This window comes from Meleagris gallopavo, chromosome 1, assembly GCF_000146605.3.
Source record: "Meleagris gallopavo isolate NT-WF06-2002-E0010 breed Aviagen turkey brand Nicholas breeding stock chromosome 1, Turkey_5.1, whole genome shotgun sequence".
NCBI lineage: Eukaryota > Metazoa > Chordata > Aves > Galliformes > Phasianidae > Meleagris > Meleagris gallopavo.
Window position 1 is genome coordinate 66181010 of NC_015011.2, and position 22054 is coordinate 66203063.

The 22054-nt window shown below is 39.6% G+C and overlaps 1 protein-coding gene across 2 annotated transcripts in view; it reads left to right on the forward strand.

Moving 5' to 3' along the window:
* Positions 1-22054, forward strand: part of ITPR2 (inositol 1,4,5-trisphosphate receptor type 2) — a 234261-nt gene that overhangs the window by 16662 nt on the left and 195545 nt on the right. Inside the window, exons 8-9 of one of the 2 annotated variants that reach the window (XM_031555252.1) lie at positions 539-634; positions 16800-16844. In XM_031555252.1, coding sequence (XP_031411112.1) covers positions 539-634; positions 16800-16844 — 141 coding nt within the window. The remainder of the gene's footprint in view (positions 1-538; positions 635-16799; positions 16845-22054) is intronic. The other variant, XM_010715644.3, reaches the window with a different exon arrangement.

Here is a 22054-nt window from a genome sequence, read left to right on the forward strand (position 1 = left end):
ATCGTGAGTTGCGAGTGCTTAAATTTGAACTTTTGTGCAATATAGAATATTGAAATTGATTATGACTGACAACAAATCTTATGAAAGTGAATGAGTTTTTTTGTGCAGCAGGGCACATCAACATCTATTTAATATTAGGCTGATTAAGGTTGTCTTTGCTGAATGAGATTAGCAAGTACATTAATGTTAACTAAGGATCATTGGAAACTGGAATGCCTCATGCTCTTGCCATTATAATAATGTAACTCCCATGTCCAAAAGCCCTTAGATGTTGAACCACCTTTGTGCTTTTAATACAAAGTGCTCCACACTTGGAAAGTAATATGAGGCATATTTTCTGTCACCTGGTGGAAAAAAAAAAAATGTAATTAGTGGTTATCTATGCTGGGCTTAGTGTGAACACAGAACATATCTGCGTGTTAAACTGTTCGTAATGGTGTAGTTTACATGCTTTTATTTGGAATGCATTGTAAGAAATGTCAGTGATCTAAGTATGATTTTGAGAAGCACTATTAAAAATCTGTACTTCTTCTTACAGGTTGTCCATCATGATCCTTGCCGGGGAGGGGCAGGACAGTGGAATAGTTTGTTTAGATTTAAGCACTTGGCAACTGGAAACTACTTAGCTGCAGAGGTAAGAATGTCAATTAAACGTGAGATTGTGTTCTGCCTAACCAATTATAAAATGTGTCCTGCTAATTTGGAACCACTGTAGGTAGGTAGGTCTGTGAAAAGATCCCACACCAGGTCTGAACGGAATGTGCGCTGCTGTGTTGCACTGTATGGCTGTAAATTTTCTGAGCTATAGTACATTGGTAGATGAGTTCAAGACAACACGTAACCTTAATTTTCACTGTACTGTTGAATTTTGAATCTGCTGTTAGTCATCATAGTGCCAAGGAAAACATAGTATCATAGAATGGATGGGCTGGAGTTGACCGCAACTCTGTGAGAGTGACCATCCAGCCAATTCCAATACCAGTGAGTGGTCCTTCCATCAAGTCCATTTTTCTCTAATTTGGTGACCAGGATGTCATGCAGGACAGTGTCAAATGCTTTGCACGAGTCCAGACAGATGAGATCAGTTGCTCTTCCTTTATCCAGTGACGCTGTAGCTTCATCATAAAAGGCCACCATGTTTGTCAGGCTTGCCCTTGGTGAAGCCATGTTGGTTACCACCAATCACCTCATCTTTATTTTCTGTGTGCCTTAGTAGACTCTTCAGGAGGATCTGCTCCATGATCTTGCCAGGCACAGAGATGCCTGGCCTGTAGTTCCCTGAATCTTATTTTCCCCTTTTGAAAATTGGGGTTATGTTTCCCCTTTTCCAGTCAGTGGGAACTTCACCAGTCTGCCATGACCTTTCAAATATGATGGATAGCAACTTGGCAACTTCATCCACCGGTTCCCTCATAACTCATGGATGGATTTTGTGGGGTCCCATGGATTTGTGCACCTTCAGTTTCTTTAGAACATCTTGAACCTGATCTTCACTTACAGCAGGCAGATCTACCTTCTCCAAGTTCGCACCATTACTTTCTGCAACGTGGGCATTGTGGCTAGAGCCCTTGCTGGTGAAGACTGAGGCAAATGAGTCATTGAGGACCTCAGCCCTCATCCCTTGTGACCAGGTCTTCAGTTTCCTTCCAGAGAGTGCCCACATCTTTCCTGACCTTCTTTACATCACTGATATACCTGTAGGATTTCTTCTTATTCCCATTGATATTCTGGGTAGATTTAATTCTGTCTGGATTTTACCTTTTCTAACCTGATCCTTGGCTGCTCAGACAACTTCTTTTTAGTCCTCTCAGGTTCCTGCTTCCACTCCCTACAGAATTTCTTTTTGAGCTAAACCAAGTCCAGGAGCTCACTGTTGATCCATGGAGGCCTCCTGGCATTCTTGCCTGCCTTCTTCTCAGGATACACTGCTTCTTGGCTTGGAGGAGATGGTCCTTAAATACTGACTAGCTTTTTTGGGCCCCTCTTCCCTCCAAGGCTTTCTTTCTGTAGATGTGTTACAGTAATGTTACAAGTCTGCCATATTTGTATTTTAAATCCTTGGATTTGCTTACCTTTCTCCTCTTGTTTACCATTGATTCTTGTGCTGTGATTAGTCAAATATTCTTCTTTTCTGGCTCAAACAGCCATATAGTTAATACTGAAATTGAATGAATGTAACTGTTGAGCTTGATCAGAGAAGTTTATGTGCAGACATTAGAGTAGAAGCTTGAGACTGCTCTAATTCAGCAACTGTCATTCATTTTCTTCTTGCATGCTTTAGAAAATGTTTCTGTAATGCTGATGTGTTGATCTCTTCATGGCCCAAGGCGTCTTTATGTTCTCTAGAAACTTGGATAAACTTGTTATGTGTTGGTGTAATGGCTTTTGATGTCATGCTTGTGCATTGTGATTATAGCAGGTTTCTGAGGTTGCACAGTTGTCTTTTGACTAAAAATCGGAATAAAAATGGTTTGAAGAAATATTTACCCCTTTGAGTGGAATAGGAAGTCCAGGAGGAAGAAAAAGAAAATCTTACATTTTGTCTGATTATTATTTGGTGTTTAATTTAAAGGCAAAATAGTGCTGTGACTTCATAAAAGAACAGCTTAATATCTTTTAGGACACATAATTGTCCTTAAAAATAAAGTGGGTCTCTTGACAAGCTGGAGGAGAGGAAATAGTACAAACTTTATGAAATAGGAGAGCCTTGGATTTTTCCCTGGTTGCAAGAAGTTGTGAACTTTTAAAATTGTATCTAATCCATATTAGATCTGATCTGTGTTCAAGTTATATCAATGAGATGAAAAATAGTTTTTTCCACTGATTTAGTTAAGTTTGTGTAGGATTACCTTTCTGACTTATTCCTGCAAGCACAAGTGTGAAAATTTACAAGATCTAGTTGTAATCACTGAGAACCCCTGAAAGAAGTCTTTCCCTAGCTAGATTGAGTTAAATTTGCTGCAGTGCATCTGCTGTATGTAGACAAGTCTTTTATATTCCCATGGTCCTGCTTTCACTTTTTACTTTTGTCTCAGCCTATGCTGATTTCAGAGTAAGAGCAAACAACCGCATTCATACTTTTTAAGTATTTCGAATTATTTCAAAACCAGTATCAAAACATAAGCAATTGCATTATTTTCCATGCAAGACTGAATGTAATTTGGATCTTTTCATTGATTAGGGTAGTAACTCCTAGTGCAATTTAAAAATCTGATAATGGTGAAATCTCTGTGTTGAAGAGTGAGGAGCATCCTCTCTTTAAAGGCAGTGGGCTGGCATTCCTTTACTAATATTCTCTGCACTGCTGCCTCCGTGCTGCAGCAATATTTCTGGCTTGTCTGAAGCCAGTTTGCTTTATTGTGTATTTAATACTGGCTAATTTTCAAATGGCAACCAGTACGCTCAGTTTTCCTTTTTTTAGTTTAGATACTTTTGCTAGAAAGGCTTATTCAACTAGCTAGACTGATGGAAACAGCTTTTCTTCCACTGTGCCCTCTCAGCACTGAAGCTTGCTGACTGACAGATGAGCTTCCTTATTCTGTACTTTACCAGCTCAGAGATTTCAGGAGAAAATCTCCAGGTGAAGAGGAGTCACACTTCACTGAATGCAGAACTACTCTACCTCTGGAAGGGGAATCTCCATCAGGAAGACTTGTAATGTTGAGATTGAAAGCTGGAAAAGCACTTAGGCTGAACAGAAATGATATGCTATGATTGGAGAGGCGCATTAGCTACAGTATCTGTGAAGTGTGAAATACCCACTGGTGGAGATATTAAAGGTAATGCTGTAATAAAAACCTGGGAACTGTATTTTACACAGTTCGCATATTAGGCTAAACACACCACCCAGACATCCACATCAAAGAATTACGAACAGCGAAGCAGAAACCAAATGCTTATAAGTTAACTTCAAATCAGTTGGGCAAAGCTTACCAAACTCTTATCTTCACTTTTGCAGCACAGGAAGATTACTCATAGTGTGAATTGTCAAGAACATCACATGTTGCTGTGACTTGATTTTGATTGAACTGCCATGATTAAGATATCTGGAGTGGAATAACTACAAATAAGTAAACAAAATTCACGAAACTCTTAAGTATTCAGTAGTTGGCTAATGATACAATTTATGTTACAGTTTGAGCAATTGTAAATCAGGATTTGTCACTTTTTACAACCATAATTTCCTTACTTCATCTTTATGTAAATTAAGGTGATATGTAGCACTGAGAATTTTGCAGGGGAATTTTGAATAGGTGAAATCTCACACGATGAGCAGAAGTGTCCTTCACCAGAGTATTCCCTTTTGCTCCTCTGCAGTTAGGTTTCTATGATGTAGCAATGCTGTGCCTTCTCTTCTTCTCTCAGGCATCTCGTGCCAGGTGTAAATAACTGATCAGCCTTATTTGTGACTAAGTGGGTCTGACCTATGCAGCAAAAGGATGTCACTGAAGCTTATTAAGTCCAGGGGACGATCTGGGATCTAAGGAGGTTCACGCCACTTACTGCAAGCAATTCAGAAATTTTCAATTCATAAACTTACAAATGTGTCAATGCTACAGTAAGTAGTTTAAAAAAATTAAATTGAGGCAGTACTGTTATTCAGTGAACAAAACATGCAAGCGAGTATACCTAATTCTTATAAACTTGAAAGAAATTGGGATGTGTAAGTCCTACATTAGAGGTTATGAAGAATCACAGTGACCCAGCTTTTAGGTATCTTTGAAAAATTAAGGGTTCTCTGATACCTGAATTCTGAGTCAGTTTCAGTTGTACTCTTTCCTTTAATCCCCTTTCCACATGATATTACTTAAGCCGATTTTCGTCAGTATGCTTTGAAGTTTTATAAGACCTATTAATACCATAGACCATACTACTCTGACTGAAGCTGAGTCATCCTGAAGGACCCTTGCTAAAAAGGAGACTCAGTGGTAGGTATTTGCTAATTGCACATTGCTGCCCTGTCATTCCCCGTGGGTACGCTCTGACACATGAGATGCAGGTATGCTCTCAGCCCGTTACTTAAGAAGTGAGATGACTATGCTGAAGAAAGTGTTTCATGTTTGTGGTAAGGTTGGGACATCTGGAATCTGGTGGTAGCTCTCTTCTGTGTCTGACATTTGGAAATTTGAAGCCACTGGATCAGACATTCCAAAAACACTGAAATCATTAAAAGGTGGAACCAAGTATTCAGCTGAGAAATTCTCCTCTGCTTGTTTTTTGGAGACAGTGGGAGTTCTGCTGTTAATGTCAAAAGCACTTGATTTTATTGAGTATTGAGACAGATCTGTAGCAAGAGATTTAGACACTAAGCTACCAGCTAAGATCCAGGCTGCTGAGTTTTATTTTCATCTTCACAAAATCAGCAGTCTTTTAAAAAAAGTTCTGCAGAAGATTCTTTTTTTTGTAGCCTTGGCTGCAGCAAAATGACCCAACTTATTTTTAAGTTTTGTATTTTTAAAGAGTATCCATACTGTTAGGTGAAAATGGAATGTTTCAAAATAACAAAGACTTTTCCAGCATTTTTAAAGTCTCTTCAGTGCATGAACCACATGCAGAATACATCCACATCTGTCCCTGTGTATATGTGAAAGAGCTGCTATTTGCTTCAACAGCCTTTCAAGTGCTGTAGATTGGGACCACACAGTTGTTCCATTCTCATCACCTCACCTATCCTATTCAGTGTTCTGGACTGTTCAAAGTCTCTTTGAACTGAGTATCAACTTGCTGATTGTACTCAAACAGAGCATGCACCTTTAATGTTGTTCTCCATGCACGTGACAGCTCCCAGTTCTGTGATTTCTGAACTCGATAAGCTATACTGTAAATAGTAACACTTGCTGTATGAAGAAGCTAAAGAGAAATGTTTGTGTTCTTGTGTACATGTACGCACACAACAAAATGCAGGGTAAATGTCATTTCATGTTCAACTTCTCTGGTTAGATGGATACTGCTAAAATAGTCATGAGATACATGTGCAAGCATCAGATCATGCTAATCTTAGATATTCCAGTAGACAGCAGATAAACCAGAGTACATTTCCTGTGTAACGTTGTGAACACGTACATAGTCATTAGCAGTTCAGAATTTGAAAGGAAAATTCTGTGATAATTCTATTTTACTTAGCTGAGAAAGTATAGATCTAAGATTGGAGCTATTAGGTACCCTGGCAAGATAAGGGAGTGAACTTGGTGAGGTAATAGTTTTAACACTGAATTAACTGTACTATACTAAATGAATTAAGATAATGAAGCCAACAAGGCTGACATCCTGGTGGGGATCTGTTATAGACCGCCTAACCAGGATGAAGAGATGGATGAGGCATTCTACGAGCAACTGGCAGAAGTTGCACGATCTCCAGACCTTGTTCTCATGGGGGACTTCAACTTCCCTGATATACTGGAAATACAATACAATGCAGAAAAAGCAGTCTAGGAGGTTTCTAGAGTGTGTGTAGGATAATGTCCTGATGCAACTGGTAAGAGAGCCTACTGTGGGAGATGCCCTGCTAGACCTGCTGAGCTGTTCACAAACAGGGAAGGACTGGTGGGAGATGTGAGGGTCTTAGACAGAGCGACCACAAACTAGAGTTCTTGGTGAATTCAGAAGAGGGGCCAGCAAAACTGCTACCTTGGACTTCTGATGGGTGGACTTTGAACTATTCAGGACCCTGGTAATGCGGGTCCCGTGGGATTCAGTCCTGAAGAGTAAAGGAGTCCAGGAAAGTTGAACACTTCTCAAGAAGAAAGTCTAAAAGGCACAGGAGCAGACTGTCCTCCTGTGCTGTAAGATGAGCTGGTGGGGTTGAAGACTGGCCTGTCTGAACAGGGAACTTTTTCTGAGACTCCAGAAGAAGAAGAGAATCTACCTCCTGTAGAAGAAGGGACAGGCAACTCAGGGAGAGCATGAAGAAGTTGTTAGGATGCATAGGGGAAAAACTAGAAAGGGAAAAGCCCGACTTGAACTCAACTGGCCACTGGGGTAAAAGAGAAAAAAACTTCTTTACAAGTGTATTAACAGTAAGAGGAGGAATAAGGAGAATCCATCTTTTACTGGATGCATCAGGGAACGTGACCACTGAGGACAAGGAGAAAAGGCTGAGGTTCTTAATGCCTTCTTTACATCTGTCTGTAAAAGCCAGACCAATTATCCTGGGGTACTCCACCCCCTGACCTGTAAGTCTGGGATGGGGAGCAAAATAAACCCCCATGGTTCAGATAGAAACAGTTAGAGGCCTGCTACTCCACCTGGACTGTTACAAGTCCATGGGTCCAGATGGGATTCACCCGAGGGTGTGCTGAGGGAGCTGGCAGAGGTGATTGCCAAGGTGCTTTCCACCATTTAACAGTGTTCTTGGTCAACGAGAGATGTCTCAGAGGATTGAAGTCTTGCCAACATGACTCTCATCTACAAGAGGGATTGTAAAGAGAATCTGGGGAACTACAGGCCTGTCAGCCAGGGAAGGTTATGGAACAGGTTGTCTTGAGTGAGATCACATGGTGTGTGTGGAGCAACCAGGGGATCAGATCCAGCCATCATTGTTTCATGAAAGACAAGTCCTGCTTGACAAACCTGATCTCCTTCTGGTGACCCGGCTGGTAGATAAGGCAAAGCCTGTTGATGTAGTCTACCTAGACTTGAGCAAAGCCTTTGACACTGTCTTCCACAGCATTCTCCTGGTGAAAGCCCATGGTTTGGACAGGCATACTTTTTGCTGGGTAAAGAATTAGCTGGAGGTCTGGGCCCACAGAGTGATGGTGAATGGAGTTAAATCCAGCTGGCGAATGGTCTTGAGTGGTGTTTCCCACCACTGGGGTTGATACTGTGTCCTATTGTGTTTACAATCTTTATTGATGACCTAGACATTGGATTGAGTGCACCCTCGGTAAGTTTGCAGATAACACCAAGTTGGGAGGAAATGTCCATCTGCCTGGGGGTAGGAAGGACATTTAGAGAGATGTATACAGGCTGGATCACTGGGCTGAGGCCAATGGGATGAAGTTCAACAAGACCAAATGCTGGATCCTGCACTTTTGTCACAAGTCCGAGCAACACTACAGGCTTGGGGCAGAGTAGCTGGAAGACTATGTGTAAGAAGCAGACCTGGGAGTATTGTTCGATCCTTGGCTGAACATGAGCCAGCAGTGTGCCCAGGTGGCCAAGGAGGGTAATGATATCCTGTCTTGCATTAGAAATAGCACTGCCAGCAGGAGCAGGGAAGTGATCATCCCTCTGTATTCAGCTCTGGTGAGGGCATACATTGAGTACCATGTTCAGTTTTGGGCCCCTCGCTACAAGAAAGACATCGAGGCCCTGGAGCATGCCCAGAGAAAGGCAACAAAATTGGTGAGGGGTCTGGAGCACAAGCCTTATGAGGAGCAGCTGAGGGAACTGGGATTGTTGAGTATGGAGAAAAGGAGGCTCAGGGGAGACCTTATTGCTCTCTACAGCTCCCTCCCTGAAATGAGACAGTGGCATGATGAGATTCAACCTCTTTTCCCACATAACTAGCATTGGACCAGAGGGGGCCTCAAGTTGTGCTGGGGGAGATTGAGGTAAGACATTAAGAAAAATTTCTTCTCCAAAAGAGTGGTCAGACCCCAGAATGGGCTGTCCAGGGAAGTCACCAGCCCTGGAGATGTTCACGAAACATTTAGATATTGTACTAAGGGACATGGTTTAGTGAGCAAATATTGGTGGTAGGTGGATGGTTGGACTGGATGATCTTGGAGGTCTTTTCCAGACTTGGTGATTCAATGATTCTAAGTCACAGAGCTAAACCTGTTCCTTATTTAGAGCAAAAGTAGCAATCATCTGATGTGCATCTCAGATACATGTCTCACTAGAAAACTCCTTTGGTTTTCTTTGTTTGTTTCTTTGTGCAGAACTGTTCTTGATTAAGTCTGATCAGAGTTTTGTTCTAAGCTCTTTTTTGTAAAATCCCATATGAAACACACTTTCAGTTTTGGGGCTATTTTAGCACTATATGCTTAAGTTAAGTAAGATAAGAATGGTTAAAGCTGGCTGACCTGGGAAGTATTGAGTTAGATGTGCATGAGATGTCATCACAATTATATGAACATTTTAAATTGAACAGGAAGAGCCATCCGAACCACCAAAGATGTAGTTCACTGATATGAGTACTTCAGTGACAATGTAGGCTTGCAGAAATGCTTGCTATGGTATATGTAAACTGCTTGCTGAGAACCCTTGAGTTAATGATCCATAAAAGCTCTTTATATTTCTCTTGTCTTTCTTGAATAAATTATTCCAATATCGTCTCACTCTGCTTTTCTGTCAAAATTGCCCAGGTTTTTCTTCACTTTAAATTGGGAACTCCATAAATCTTGATTTACTTTCTTTGAAATGGATTTCTGTGTTATGTCTCCCTCAGTTGGTGTTAAAAATACCAGCTTGCCACATGATATACATCGTTGTAATATGCATTTATCTACATGGACAGAGCCAAACTGTTTGTAATAGATTTAATCCTGTTGTAATGATCACTTGGTTTGGATCGTGGTAAAGACAGCTGAGTGCATGTTCAAGTTGTTCAAGTTCATATTGATGGAAAATAATGCTTTCCTGCCTTCTGTACTGGACATGAGTACAAACAAAGCATTTAATGACATTTTGAGAAAGATTACATATTTGTATGAGTAATAACATCCTCAGCATTACCTGAGATTAAAAAACATAAAAGGAAATCAGTTCTTGAAGTGGAGGCCATAAATCAGGATTAACCCCTTGGAACCTTGGAGAAATATCTGTAGTTTCAAGGACGTTTTTTTTCACTTTCTTTCACATTCTTAGGCTGTGGTGGAAAATGGGGTATTGCAAAGAACAGTGGTTGTTTTATTTATTTATTTGTTTGTTTGTTTGTTTTTAAAGGCAACTGAGATTAAATGTGTGAAGGCCTTAATTTAGGCCTTTTCATACTATTTTTGGAGACAGGAGTATTGGCAGAGATCTTATGTGTTCAAGCAAAAAAGCAAAAAAGGCTTCTCTGTGGTACTTTTTAGGTTAGGAAAGAAGCAAACCTTTGCTGAAAAAATGTACTTCTCTCATTACAGAGCTAACATAGCAAAGGTGAGTTCTGTGTGTTTCCTTCTGTCTTTAGAAACAGTATGAAAAATAACTGTATAAACAGCCTTTAACTGAGATGATATGCAGGTATTGTTGGATCTCTTCCAAGGATAACAGTATGTAAACTGTAGAAGGTACCAGGAGATGGCAGCATCCACCAAGGCCTTTTTGCATCTGCTCACACATTTATTTTGTTGGTATTGTGGGACCTCCTTACCTGAAGATTGCTTCAGAATCTTCTGTTTGAGTCGTTTTTTTCCCCAGTGTTTTTTGTTAAATGTTAATACAGCATTCTGATCATGTCAGCCTGTTGTGCTCAGTGGTTAAAGGATCTTGTAAGAAAAAGGCATGCCAAAGTGACAGAGTGAACTCAGCGCTATGTGCCCTATTTATGTTTCTCACTGTCTCATGGGAGGCTCATAGTTTTGTTTTAAAGCTCGATAAGGACTGCAGAATAATTTACAGTTATGTGTGAAGAGGTGGAAGAGATCCAGAGACTAAGGAGAACGGATTACTGATTTACAGAGCCAGTTTGACCTGTTCCACAGGTTTGGATATGACTTACCAAAGTGACAGTTAGGAGTGGTTCCTGTAGCAAAACCAGGGCTAGGTTTTCAAAGGTTTTTGAGGGAATGCGGCCTGTGTGGAAATTAGGAACAACATTTCTGTGTGTCAGTGTGCGTATACCTGCAAAAATCTGGATCTTTGGGGAAGGTTTTTTCTCTCAGCAAGCTGGTGTTGCAGTGGTGATCTTTGAGCCTGTATTCAGCTAGGACTTTTCCATCCTGCCTGAAGTTGGCTGCATTTGAGCAGTGTTTATATGCATATGAGCTTTATGAGAAAAGGAAGTGTGAAGACATAAACACAATATTTATGGTCATTTAGTCATTATATGGGTGCTTCGGTTATTAAAAACACAACAACTGCTGGTTTTGCATTTTGGTGTGTTCCAAATCAACAAACGTGGTCAGTTCTATGTTGCATTTTATTTCTTATTACTTCGAGATAACTTGAGAAGATTTTAGTAAACTGTATTTGTACCACTTTTATTTTTGATGTTTGATAAAGGTTTAGAAGGTTTTACTTATTTTTTTCACTGTAAAAATTTCAGTGATATCTCATTCAATCAGTCCTAGTTATTTCTGGGAGGGCTGCTGAAAGTCATAGGGGATATTAATATTCAGAATGCTTTTTTCAAGTGGCACATGGTGACATAACCATTCCTAGTGAAAGTATGGCCCAGCATTCAGGTTAAACCAAAGGATCTTTTATGTACTTTCTTCCTTTCTAATTCCTTTGCAGAGTGGGATGTTGCTATGTGGGGCTAAGCATCAGGTTCTCTACCCTTAATCTTGGTAGAAGCAAAGGGATTTCCCAGCCAGTAATCTCTCCTGGCCTAAAGTAAAACTACATTCCTAGACAGCTCTAGGTTTTGCCACTGGCATGTGACCTTTAAATCAGTTGTGAATTAGGCATACTGTAAGCATTTGCCTGCCATTGCTATAGTACTAAAAATGCTTTCAAGATGACCTACCCTTTCTTCTTTACAACAAGGGTGAACAATTGGGTTAGGAAGGTGTCAAAGCTGATTCTCTTTCCCATTTTTGACTAGCAGATAGTTCACCCTCACAGGGGGTTCCCAGCACTGTCTGTGGCCACTTGGCTTGTGCCTGAAGCTAATAGAAAGATTCAGCTCTCTGAGTGCTGCCTGGAACCTTGTCTGATCTATTAAGGGAGGGCTTGTAAGCAAAACAGCAGCAAAATAAATTCTGAAATAAATGGCCTTTTCAGGTTTTGAACTTTCCTCACATGATGATTATCAGGAGCCTTACGCCAGATGCTGTGGCTGTACTGAATGGAATATCTAGGTAGAGTTGTAGCCACTCTTTCTCCAGCAAGTTAATAGGATGGCAACAGTTCTTTGAATATCACTGAAGTCTTTGAAATTGTGCAAAAGTCCTTTGGATTTATTGAAAGCTAATCAGTATGACATAACAAAGAACCAAGTAAGTCTAATGAAGAAGAAAGATTTGACAAGTTGATTTTTGTTTTTTCTTTTGTGGTGGCTTTTTCGCCCTCGAACCACTTGACCTCATTGATTGAGTAACAGGCTCTGTGTTAACAGGCTAGTTATCAAATGGAATGGAAATTGTTTTCATGTGTTGAATTAGAACCTTTAATTCTTTGACTAATACTGGTTTTAATCAAGTAATTAAAATACTCTTTTAGCTGAAATTTGACAGTCTAATTATTTCGTTGACGAGTTATTTTAAATATCCTTTACCTAGTCAACAAAATATGATTAAAATTAGCATGAGTACTTTTCTCCAAACTCCTCTCTCTTTCTTAATTAAACAAGTGTCTGAAAATAGGCTTTTTGGGTACTTTCTACACATTCCTCTGCCTAAGAAGATAGTTGTTTGTCTACAGCGTGGACTGAGATTTTTAATTCCTTGATGAACTGTAAGACGTGTCTTACTATGTGCAGATGCAAACCAAACCAACCACCAACCAACCAATCAACCAAAAAGTCAACAACAAAAAAACAATAATACCATATTAATAAGAAGTTGTTCTACTCAGTAGTGGAATCTCAGGTGATTATGTAATGTGAAGTCGTAGTATTGAAAAACTTCAGGTATAAATTTAATCACCTTTAATAATTGGTGGAATTAACAGAGCCTGGGACTTGTGGCACTTGTAATCTGACAGGATACCTCTCAGGGTTAGCTGGGCACGTGCATTTACTTAGCACTGACTACCAAAAGTAACACACAAACACATACAATTGAAAGTTCCATCTTCCTCCTGTGCTGACTTTGCAGCATGATGATCATGTTTAAAAATGTCAAAGTGGTCAATAATTTTAGTGTTTGAAATATGATGTTGTGTGGTTGTGGGAGCCTTCTCAGGGTATTGACTGTCCTTGTTTGCTGATAAGTTTGCTAGGCCAGTTCCAAGCTCTCTTCCCCAGTAGAGTCAGTCCAAACCAAATTTAGTTCCCAGAACTACTACTGTTGATAGGGCCTCAACATAAGAAAAACCTTATGTAGCACATAAGTCAGTGTTTGCTGTTGGTCCATGTATGTTAAATCATAAAAGGCAATGTGGTAACCCCATTTTCTGGAGTTCAAGGGACTTTATGCGGTCTGGAGGATTTGTAGAGTTCGATCTGTGTTTGTATTTATAAGCAAATGAAAAAGACCAAATATCTATCATGAATCATTGTCATTTGAGCTTTGACAACTGGTTATATTATATTAGCCTTGCCCAATTGTAAAATCCATGTAATAGGGCTTGCCTTTTAGATGGCAGTGGGGTGAATGACAGGCAAAAATATAGTCGCTCACCTTGACACAGTCATTCAGGAGTAATATTTAAGCCGCACTGCTTACATTGCTTTTTGTCATGTGGCCATTTCATTTCTTCGCTAATGTGAATTTTCCTTTGTTCTTTCCTAATTATGCTCTACTAGTGCAGTCTGCTTTATTCGATGCAGATTGCACCCTCCTTACCACCATATAGCCATTGCGATTTTCTCATTTACTGACTTGCCTTACATAATCAATGAACATTGGGATGGTATGGTGAGTCCCATGAGCTTACCATAATACAAGATGAGTGTCAAGGTCTTTGATATTATTTTGTTGTCAGCAGTGGTGAAGCTGAACTCTCGTTTATGATTCTTTTTCCTTTTCTGTCCAAGAGAAAGTAAACAATAGCTATTTGTAGGTTTGTTGAAAAAGATGCCTTGGAGGATCAGAATTTCTGAATTAGAATTTCTGCATCAGAAAAAAAGCTGTTAGAAATATACCCTAAAAGTAATTTTAAAATTGAGCTATTACTACAGTGATTTATACAGTTACACTTGCTTGAGCTCTGCAGTTTACAATGTGTCATTTTCTTTGTATGTACTGACTGAAATATACAGTATTTTGGGTACAATTTGGGAGCACTGCAGCTTCAATAAGTCCAATGACCTCAAAAAGCTTGAAGACTGTTAAGCTTAAATGAGATCCATTTTAGCATGGTATTCTTACTTATTTTCTTAATATCTTAAGAATTTCACTTGGTTTCATTAGCAACGAGGAACAAATTCATTTTCAAGAGTTCTTTTGTTGGAACAAATTTTAATGTTGTTATTTTCAAGGATTCTTTTGTTAGGAGGTTCATTGAAGTGTGTAGAGGTGATTTTATACCAATCAGAAAAAGCAATATATTTTGGAGAGCTAAGGCCATCACTGTGTCTATAGCTCATTCTGTTGTACTTAGATATTGAAAAGAACTTGGTATAATATGACTTAAAATATTACATGACTTACACCTCTCTATCTGGAGAAATGTAGTATAGGATAACAGCTAATAGTCTGATTTTTATAGATGCTCAACACCAACAATCTCAGCTGACATGAAAATGACAGCTGCTGAGCTGAAAAGGGGGCTGTTAATGTCAGCTCTAAAACTGCATTCTGTCCTGTTTATTGTTTAACCTGTTTAACCTCAACATCTCGAAGTTTCTCTAATCAACATCTTCATAGTTTTGTTGTTTCTGTTTCAATGGGACAAGAAAAGCCACCTTTAAGGATACACTTCATTTTTTTATTTGAGCCTTCTGTCTTCTTCTGTCCACAAGTGAACTATTTTGAAAATCTGAAGGCAATCTCTTCAGTCATTTTTAAAGTAGGCAAGAAGTGGTGTAGGAGAGAGATTTTCCAAAGTTTCTTCTGTTGTTGATATATATTTTTTTCTAAAGCACAATTATGTTGGGAGCAAACAGTTGAAGAATAGCAAGACATAGGACTCAGTTCATACTGAGTAGACAGCTATATTCACACAAGTCTTTTAATGAAGCATCATAGATTTATTCCAACTAAAGATCTAGTCCTCAGTGCATAGCTCTCTATGCTGAGTTTAGTGACAAAACTGAGATAACCCAGAATTTCTGTGGCTTGCCTACAACTAGCAGAATCTGAAGATAGGATTAGATTTAGCCTTGTTATTCCTTCTCTGCACCTGTGTTGAAAGGCCACTGTATGTGGCCTTAAGTGACTGAGAAGCACTGCCTGATAATTTTCCCTGCTCTTGATGGAGGCCCAAAAGTACAGAGTTTGTCTGAGTGGGCAAGTCAAATTACTTTAAGACGCTGAGTGAACAGAAGTAATGCTGAAAGAAGCATGAGAAAACTAACGAAGAAACCAAAACTATAGGAAGACAGTTTTATGTAATACATATATGTACATATGTGTACATAAACATGTAACTTCTAGTTGTCTGTGGCTTAGCATTCCTCTCCCATTCTTGTTGCTTTATTATAGAATTAGATGGGTGCTGAGGTAAGAGAATGTGTGGAAATGTCATGGCGGTGCAAAACAGAAGATTGGGGATAGATGTTAATGCAGGGAGGAAAGCAGCTCTATAACATTGATTTTTGAAGGTGACACAGTGGGCAATATGAATAATGAAATGAAGGCAGAAGAATAAGGTTTTGTCCATTTATGTGTTAACACATCAAGTCATGATAGAAAACAAAGAGATTTTCAGCAATGTTAGGATCGTCTAAATGTTTTCCTCTTTTCTTGAGGCTTATCAAGTGGAGAGATGTCTTTTTTTTTTTTTGTTAAAGAGACAGTAGAGTAATAATAAAACCCCTTTAGACTTGATAAAAAGAAAAAACACCTCACAATAGTTTTCCGTGTAACTTTAAGTGTATGATGATGATAATGTAATATTAAAAAGCATGACTGGAATTCATGCAGTTTGCCCTGTGCAATTCACTTCTTGCTCTTCCATGCTGTTAATGCTCAATTCATGCCAAGAAAATGACTGTACTTACTGTAAGATGTACATGCATAACCATTTGTAAGTAATAATTTTGGTTCCACATTTTCAACCTGTTGAAGGTATATCCTGTGTCAGGGACTGTGGCAAATACTGAGATAGAAGTGTTTCATTATAAAAATCAAATCGGGAAACATTTTGTGTGCAGCCAGTATGTGGGTGTATGTGTGTTTGTTTATTTGAGTATATGTCTTCCTACATAATCCCCCATCTTCTAGTCTACATATTTTCCCTATCAAAAGTAAAATCATATTAAATGCTGTTGAATAGCAGTACTTTACATTTAGTAGTAGTATTTTTCATCCAAGCATCTCATGCTACTTTAGTTATTAATTAATATTTGTTAGTCCTGGTATAACATAGGAAATACCTTAATAATAGTTAAACAGAATCACGGAGTAAATGAACACTTGTCTATAGTGACATTGCCATTTCTGTTTTAAAGAGCTATTTATTCAGAGCTAACTGTTGTTCTGCAAAATCTTAGTAGATGCAAAACATTAATTTTTATCTCAATACATCTGCTCAAGGTCAGTCCTATAAGTGTTTGTGTGTTGGTAGGGGTGACCGTAATTTGCTATATTTAGAATAATAACTGCACTTTCTCTCCATCATATTTTTTTTTTAATTATTAGTTGAAAGTCTTCTATTAACAAGCTTGATTGTAAGATTCACTTTTCTGAAGTGAGGACACAGCCAGTAAGTCGGCCAGAAATTAAATTGCTAATTCTCATACTCTAATTGCTATGCTAGTTCTAAATACTCCGTAATTCTTTTGCAGGATGAATACATAATAAAGAACTGAACCAGTCCCTCTCCCAAAGTTCTGAAATATTTGAGAGCTGTCAAGATAGTTTTTAACTTCTTTTCTTTTCCAGCTTAACCCACACTATCCAGAAGGTAATAATGAAGGAAAAGCTTTGGTAAGTGGAATTTGTATGTTGCATGTAACCTGGGAAATACTATATCATTAGCCTAATAAAGCCCAACAAATGGAAGTCCTTTGTAGCTTTCCCTGTAGTAATGTGTCATAACCACTGAGGTTGTCTTCTCTGTCATGTGTAAACTAGGGTGCAACTCAGTATTATCATTACAGAAAGCTTTCTCTTCTTTAAAGGAAGTGTTAGGGAGCTTATTCAAATTCTGCATCAAATTGGCAGTAGTTTGAAGTCAATTCTGCTTAGTGGCTACATATATGAAATTATTCATACTTAACAAATTAGAAATACTACCTCATGGCAAAAACTCCACTCTCTTTAGCAAGAAAGCCAGGAACAAGTGAGTCTGGTTATTTATGTACCAAAACAAATTCAGAGGCTCTGTTAGTGGAGATGAGCTTCCTTGGGACATGTTTTTCAGTCAGATGGGGCTCTAAATCTAAGAATATGCTGAGACTCTTTTCATTACCTGTACTGAATACATGCGAGCGGATATTCAGGTTTAGACTGTGTCCTGCTGCACTTCAGGCAACTCTAACACCACACAAGGACCTACATTGTCGTTGCTGCAGTACGAGTGGGTTGGACAAGAAGACAAATACTTCCAGGCAATCTGGAGCTGCTAAAGGCAAAGGACTTTATCCTGTACTGTGCTAAGAGCATGCCAGCCAATTCTAACTAACAAAGTGAGACTAGAGGTGTTGTGGTTTATAACAAATGAAGGACATAGATATAAAACTGTGAGGGAATCTTATTCCTAAACAAATAATCCAAAAGGAAAAATTCCTCCATCACATTCGTGAGACTGCCTTGAAACAGCTGAGATCTTAGGAGAAATAAACAATTTCTTTCTGTTGGCCTTCTGGCTTTTGTTCTTTTAAAGGACACATTTTCAAGTTTTTCTGTGCAAGGGGAAGATTTTTATTTTTTTTAATGAAAACCAAGATTCTTACATAATCATATGCCTCCAGCACTGCAATTTAAGAAGAAATGGAGACTTTTGTAGGAGTTGGTAACATTGGTTTTCCATCTTCCCTGGTATTTGGTATAAATAGTAGTATAGCAGTAAGAGATGAGTTAGCCAGAGAAATGAAAGTTCTCTCTTGTGAAAATATGGGAGCTCTAAGAGTTGTTTCTCTTTTGTTTTGGAATCACATTTGAAGCCCCTGAAGCTTTCTGACAGAAATTGAGATAAGTTCTAGAATATCCTCTTGAGTAAGGTGCTTGCCTGGGAATGCTTGGGTTCATGCTTTTGCTCTGAGAACAGTATAGCTGGGCTCACACACAGCTCAGTTGCATTAATACTTTAGTTCACAGCATGATAGCACCTCCTTCATCAAATCTCCTAATTATTCCCTATTTAAGACACTCTAATTCACTTTGCAGAGCAATCTCAGTGTGCAAACTTGTATTCTGTTGGATGAAAATTAAAAGATACACATTTGGAATATAGGTATACTGTGTTCTAGCCTCTCATGAGTGCCCAAGCCCAGAAAACTAGAATAGGGCTAGTCTGAATTCAAACCTATGAAAACATGTATAGGGTTGATATTAGATCCTCATCACAAAAGGTTCAAATGTATTATGCTGTGCAATACTAATTTGTATGTAGTATAGGGTATTCAGCTGTAGCAATTTCATATCATCTAAATACATTGGTCACTCCAAAAGTAGTGCCTCTTATTCATTTCCATGGAAGCTACAACAGGTATAAAAAGAACAAGAACACTATTTGATAGAGCAAATTCTCAGCTGCAAAACACTATTTTTCAGCAAAGCTGCTACCATTAGCTATGTGTTTTCACCTGTGATCACTCAGGTTGGAAAAGACCTTAAGGATCATAGAGTGATGAACAAGAGCTGCATGCCATGCTCATAAAAATCTGCATGGACATCTGGAAAGCGGCTTGTCTTTCACATTGCTGTCACCACTGCTGAAATGTACCACCTACCACCTCACTGTGCTCACATACACACATTTTTGGTCTCCATAAGCATTTAGCAAGTGTCAGTGAATGTCAATAGGTGCAATTTTTTTTCTGTGTGGAGATGTTCAATCACACGCTTTTGCTTTATACACAATTCCATGTCAGACGTCATTTTGCCAGACTGTCCCTCTGCTGCCATCTATCTCAGGGCAATAAAATATAACAGAATGTTGGTGAGAAGGTTCAGCCTCTACTGCCATACCACCAACATCCGTGTCTGACATTATGGACCAATATAACAAAATAGGAGCAGCTCTCATAGTTAAATATTCCCTGGACTGGATAATGAAGAGCACAACTGATCTGAACATGAATGCTGAAGGCGACTTCTCTAACAGTTTGGCTTAATCCTCCTGCGCACCGGTTTCAACTAAGATCCAAGACCAGAGAAATCTGATTGGACAAATGTTTCCATTAAAAATTTAATCAAAACTGGTTGATGATCAGAAGTGTTTCTCTGTGGAAATTTTACTTTACCCAGTCAGCACTTCCATGTGAAGATATTTTGTGAAAGAAATCCTGATAAGGCTTGGTAACAGGCTTATCAGGAGGCTTGGTCTGAGACTGAACGTATACAAGTGTATGGGACCAGATGACATTCATTCATTCATCCCAGGATTCTAAAGGAGCTGGCTGATGTGGTTGCTGAGTTGCTCTCTATCATATTTGAAAAGTAATGGCTGTCAGGCAAAGTCTCCACATAGTGGAAAAAGGGAAATGTCACTCTCATTTACAAAAAAGGGAGGAAGGATGACCCGGGGAACTACAGACTGGTGAGCCTCACCTCTGTGCCTGGGAATATCATGGAACAGATCCCTCTTAAAGACTCATTAAGGCACATGAGAGATGAGCAGGTGATCTGAGACAGCCAGCATAGCTTTATCAAGGGAAGGTCATGCCTGACCAATCTGGCACCCTTCTGTGTTGGAGTGATGACATCGTTGGATAAAGGGACAGTGACCGATGTCATCTACCTGGACTTGGGGAAGGCCTTTGACATCTTCTCCCCCCACATCTTTATATCTAAATTGGAGTGATAGGAATTGGCGGGTGGAGTACTTGGTGGATCAGGTTGGAAAGCCGTAGACAGTGGGGTATGGTGAATGGCACTATGTCCAGGTGGAGGCCATTAATGAGCAATGTCACTCAGGGGTCTGTCTTGGGACCGGTGCTCTTCAACATCTTCATCAATGACATTGATGACAGACTTGAGTGCACCTTCAGCAAGTTTGCTGATGACACCAAGTTGACGCAATGGAAGGAAGGGATGCCATTCACAAGGACCTCAATAGACTCAAAAGGTGGGCCCATGTGAACTTAATGAGGTTCAACATAGCAAAGTACAAGAGTTTTGCAGTCGGGTTGAAGTAATGCTAGATACGTGTACAGTCTGGGAGAAGAATTCCTTGAGAGTAGCCCTGCAGAGAAGGATCTGGGGGTCCTGGTGCATGAAAAACTGAACATGATGCAGCAGCGTGCTCTTTTAGCTCTGAAGGCCAGTAGTACCCTGGATTCCATCAGAAGAGGAGTGGCCAGCAGGGACAGGGAGGTGATTGTTCCTCTCTATTCTGCCCTTGTGAGGGCCCATCTGGAGTACAGCAACCATGTCTGGGGCTTCCAGTTCAGGAAAGATGTAGAGAGGGTGCAAAGGAGGGCCACAAGGATGATCAGAGGTCTGGAGCACCTCCCCTATGAAGACAGGCTGAAGGAACTGGGCTTGTTCAGCCTAGAGAAGAGAAGTCTGCAAGCAGACCTCATTGCAGCCTTCCAGGGGATTATAAACAGGGAGAAGAATCAACTTTATACAAGGGTGAACTGGGATAGGACAAGGGGGAATGGTTTTAAGCTGAAGGAGGGAAGGTTTAGATTGGATGTCAGGAGGAAGTTCTTTAGAGAGAGAGTGTGGTAAGGTGCTGGAACAGGCTGCCCAGAGAGGTTATACATTCTCTGTCTCTGGAGGTATTCAAGGCCAGGTTGGATGGGGCCCTGGGCAACCTGGTCTAGTATTAGATCTGGAGGTTGGTAGTCCTACCTGTGCCAGAGGGATTGGAACTTTGGTGATTTTTGGGGTCCCTTCCAACCCAAGCCATTCTGTGATTCTATGATACTCTTTTAGCAAGGTAGACATTCCTTTGGATCCTTCACCTCTTTTTAGCTCCGTTGAAAATACGAGTCAGCACTGATTATTTTAAGTCTTCATTCTGTCCTTGAGCAGAGTAGAAAAACTTTTCTGAATAAAAAAAAACTTCTCTGTACAGGGATTTCTTTTATGCTACAATGACGTACTGTTTAGTTGTCACTCAAAAGTAAAAGAATCTTAGAATGTTTGGAGTTCTTCAAGGGCCAGCCACATCAGTCTTGTATCCAGTACACAGGTGACGTAGAGCACACAAGCTTTCTTTGCATTGTGTTTTTCATGTGGTGTTTCTTCTGCCAGGTGACTGACTCACTGACTCACTGCAAAGGCATCTTCTTTTTCATCTATTGAATGAATTAATTGTGAAATGTTGCCTGCAAAGTAAATCTGCTGCTGTAGAAGGGGAGGTGGAAGTGGTCCTACACCAGTGTAATTTGAAGTCTGAAGAGTAGGGAAATAGAAGAGGCATACTTGAATCTTTTCAGCTGAAGGAAGAAGCTGAGCCTGCAGCCTGTTTTGCTTTTCACTGCTGGGATAAAAGGGTTCCAGTTCTTTCTCTGTCATCTAGGTTTTAAAGAAGACACAACCATCTGTATGTTTTGTGCCAACCCTCAACTATAAATGTGTGATAGGGCTTCTTGTGCATGTTCTCTGCCTGGTTTACAAGTCCTGATCACGGTTGCTTAGGCAACTGTCAATTTTAGGAAGCAGGAATGGAGAAGGATTTTCTGTGGTGCAGTAGTGGGCATAGCCAGTAGACGCTTCCAAAGTCCATCTTTTTGCCTTAGGTGACTCAAAAATGTGAAAGAATTTTGGCAACTGAGATCATAAATATTGCCAGAAGTCACTAGGGCTTTTGTTCCCAAGCTCTGTTTGGACTGCCTTCCTTGCTCATTTATGGGCTGCTTCATGAGATTCCAGCCAAATTGTATGGTGAAACATTGCTGTGATTTCTGGTAAAATTTAGCCTTACATTGAGGCAATTAATATTCTTTGTGTGTGCTTTTTCCACATCTAAATTCTGGATTATTTTTTTATTTTTTATTTTTTAACATGAGACCTTTCTCTGA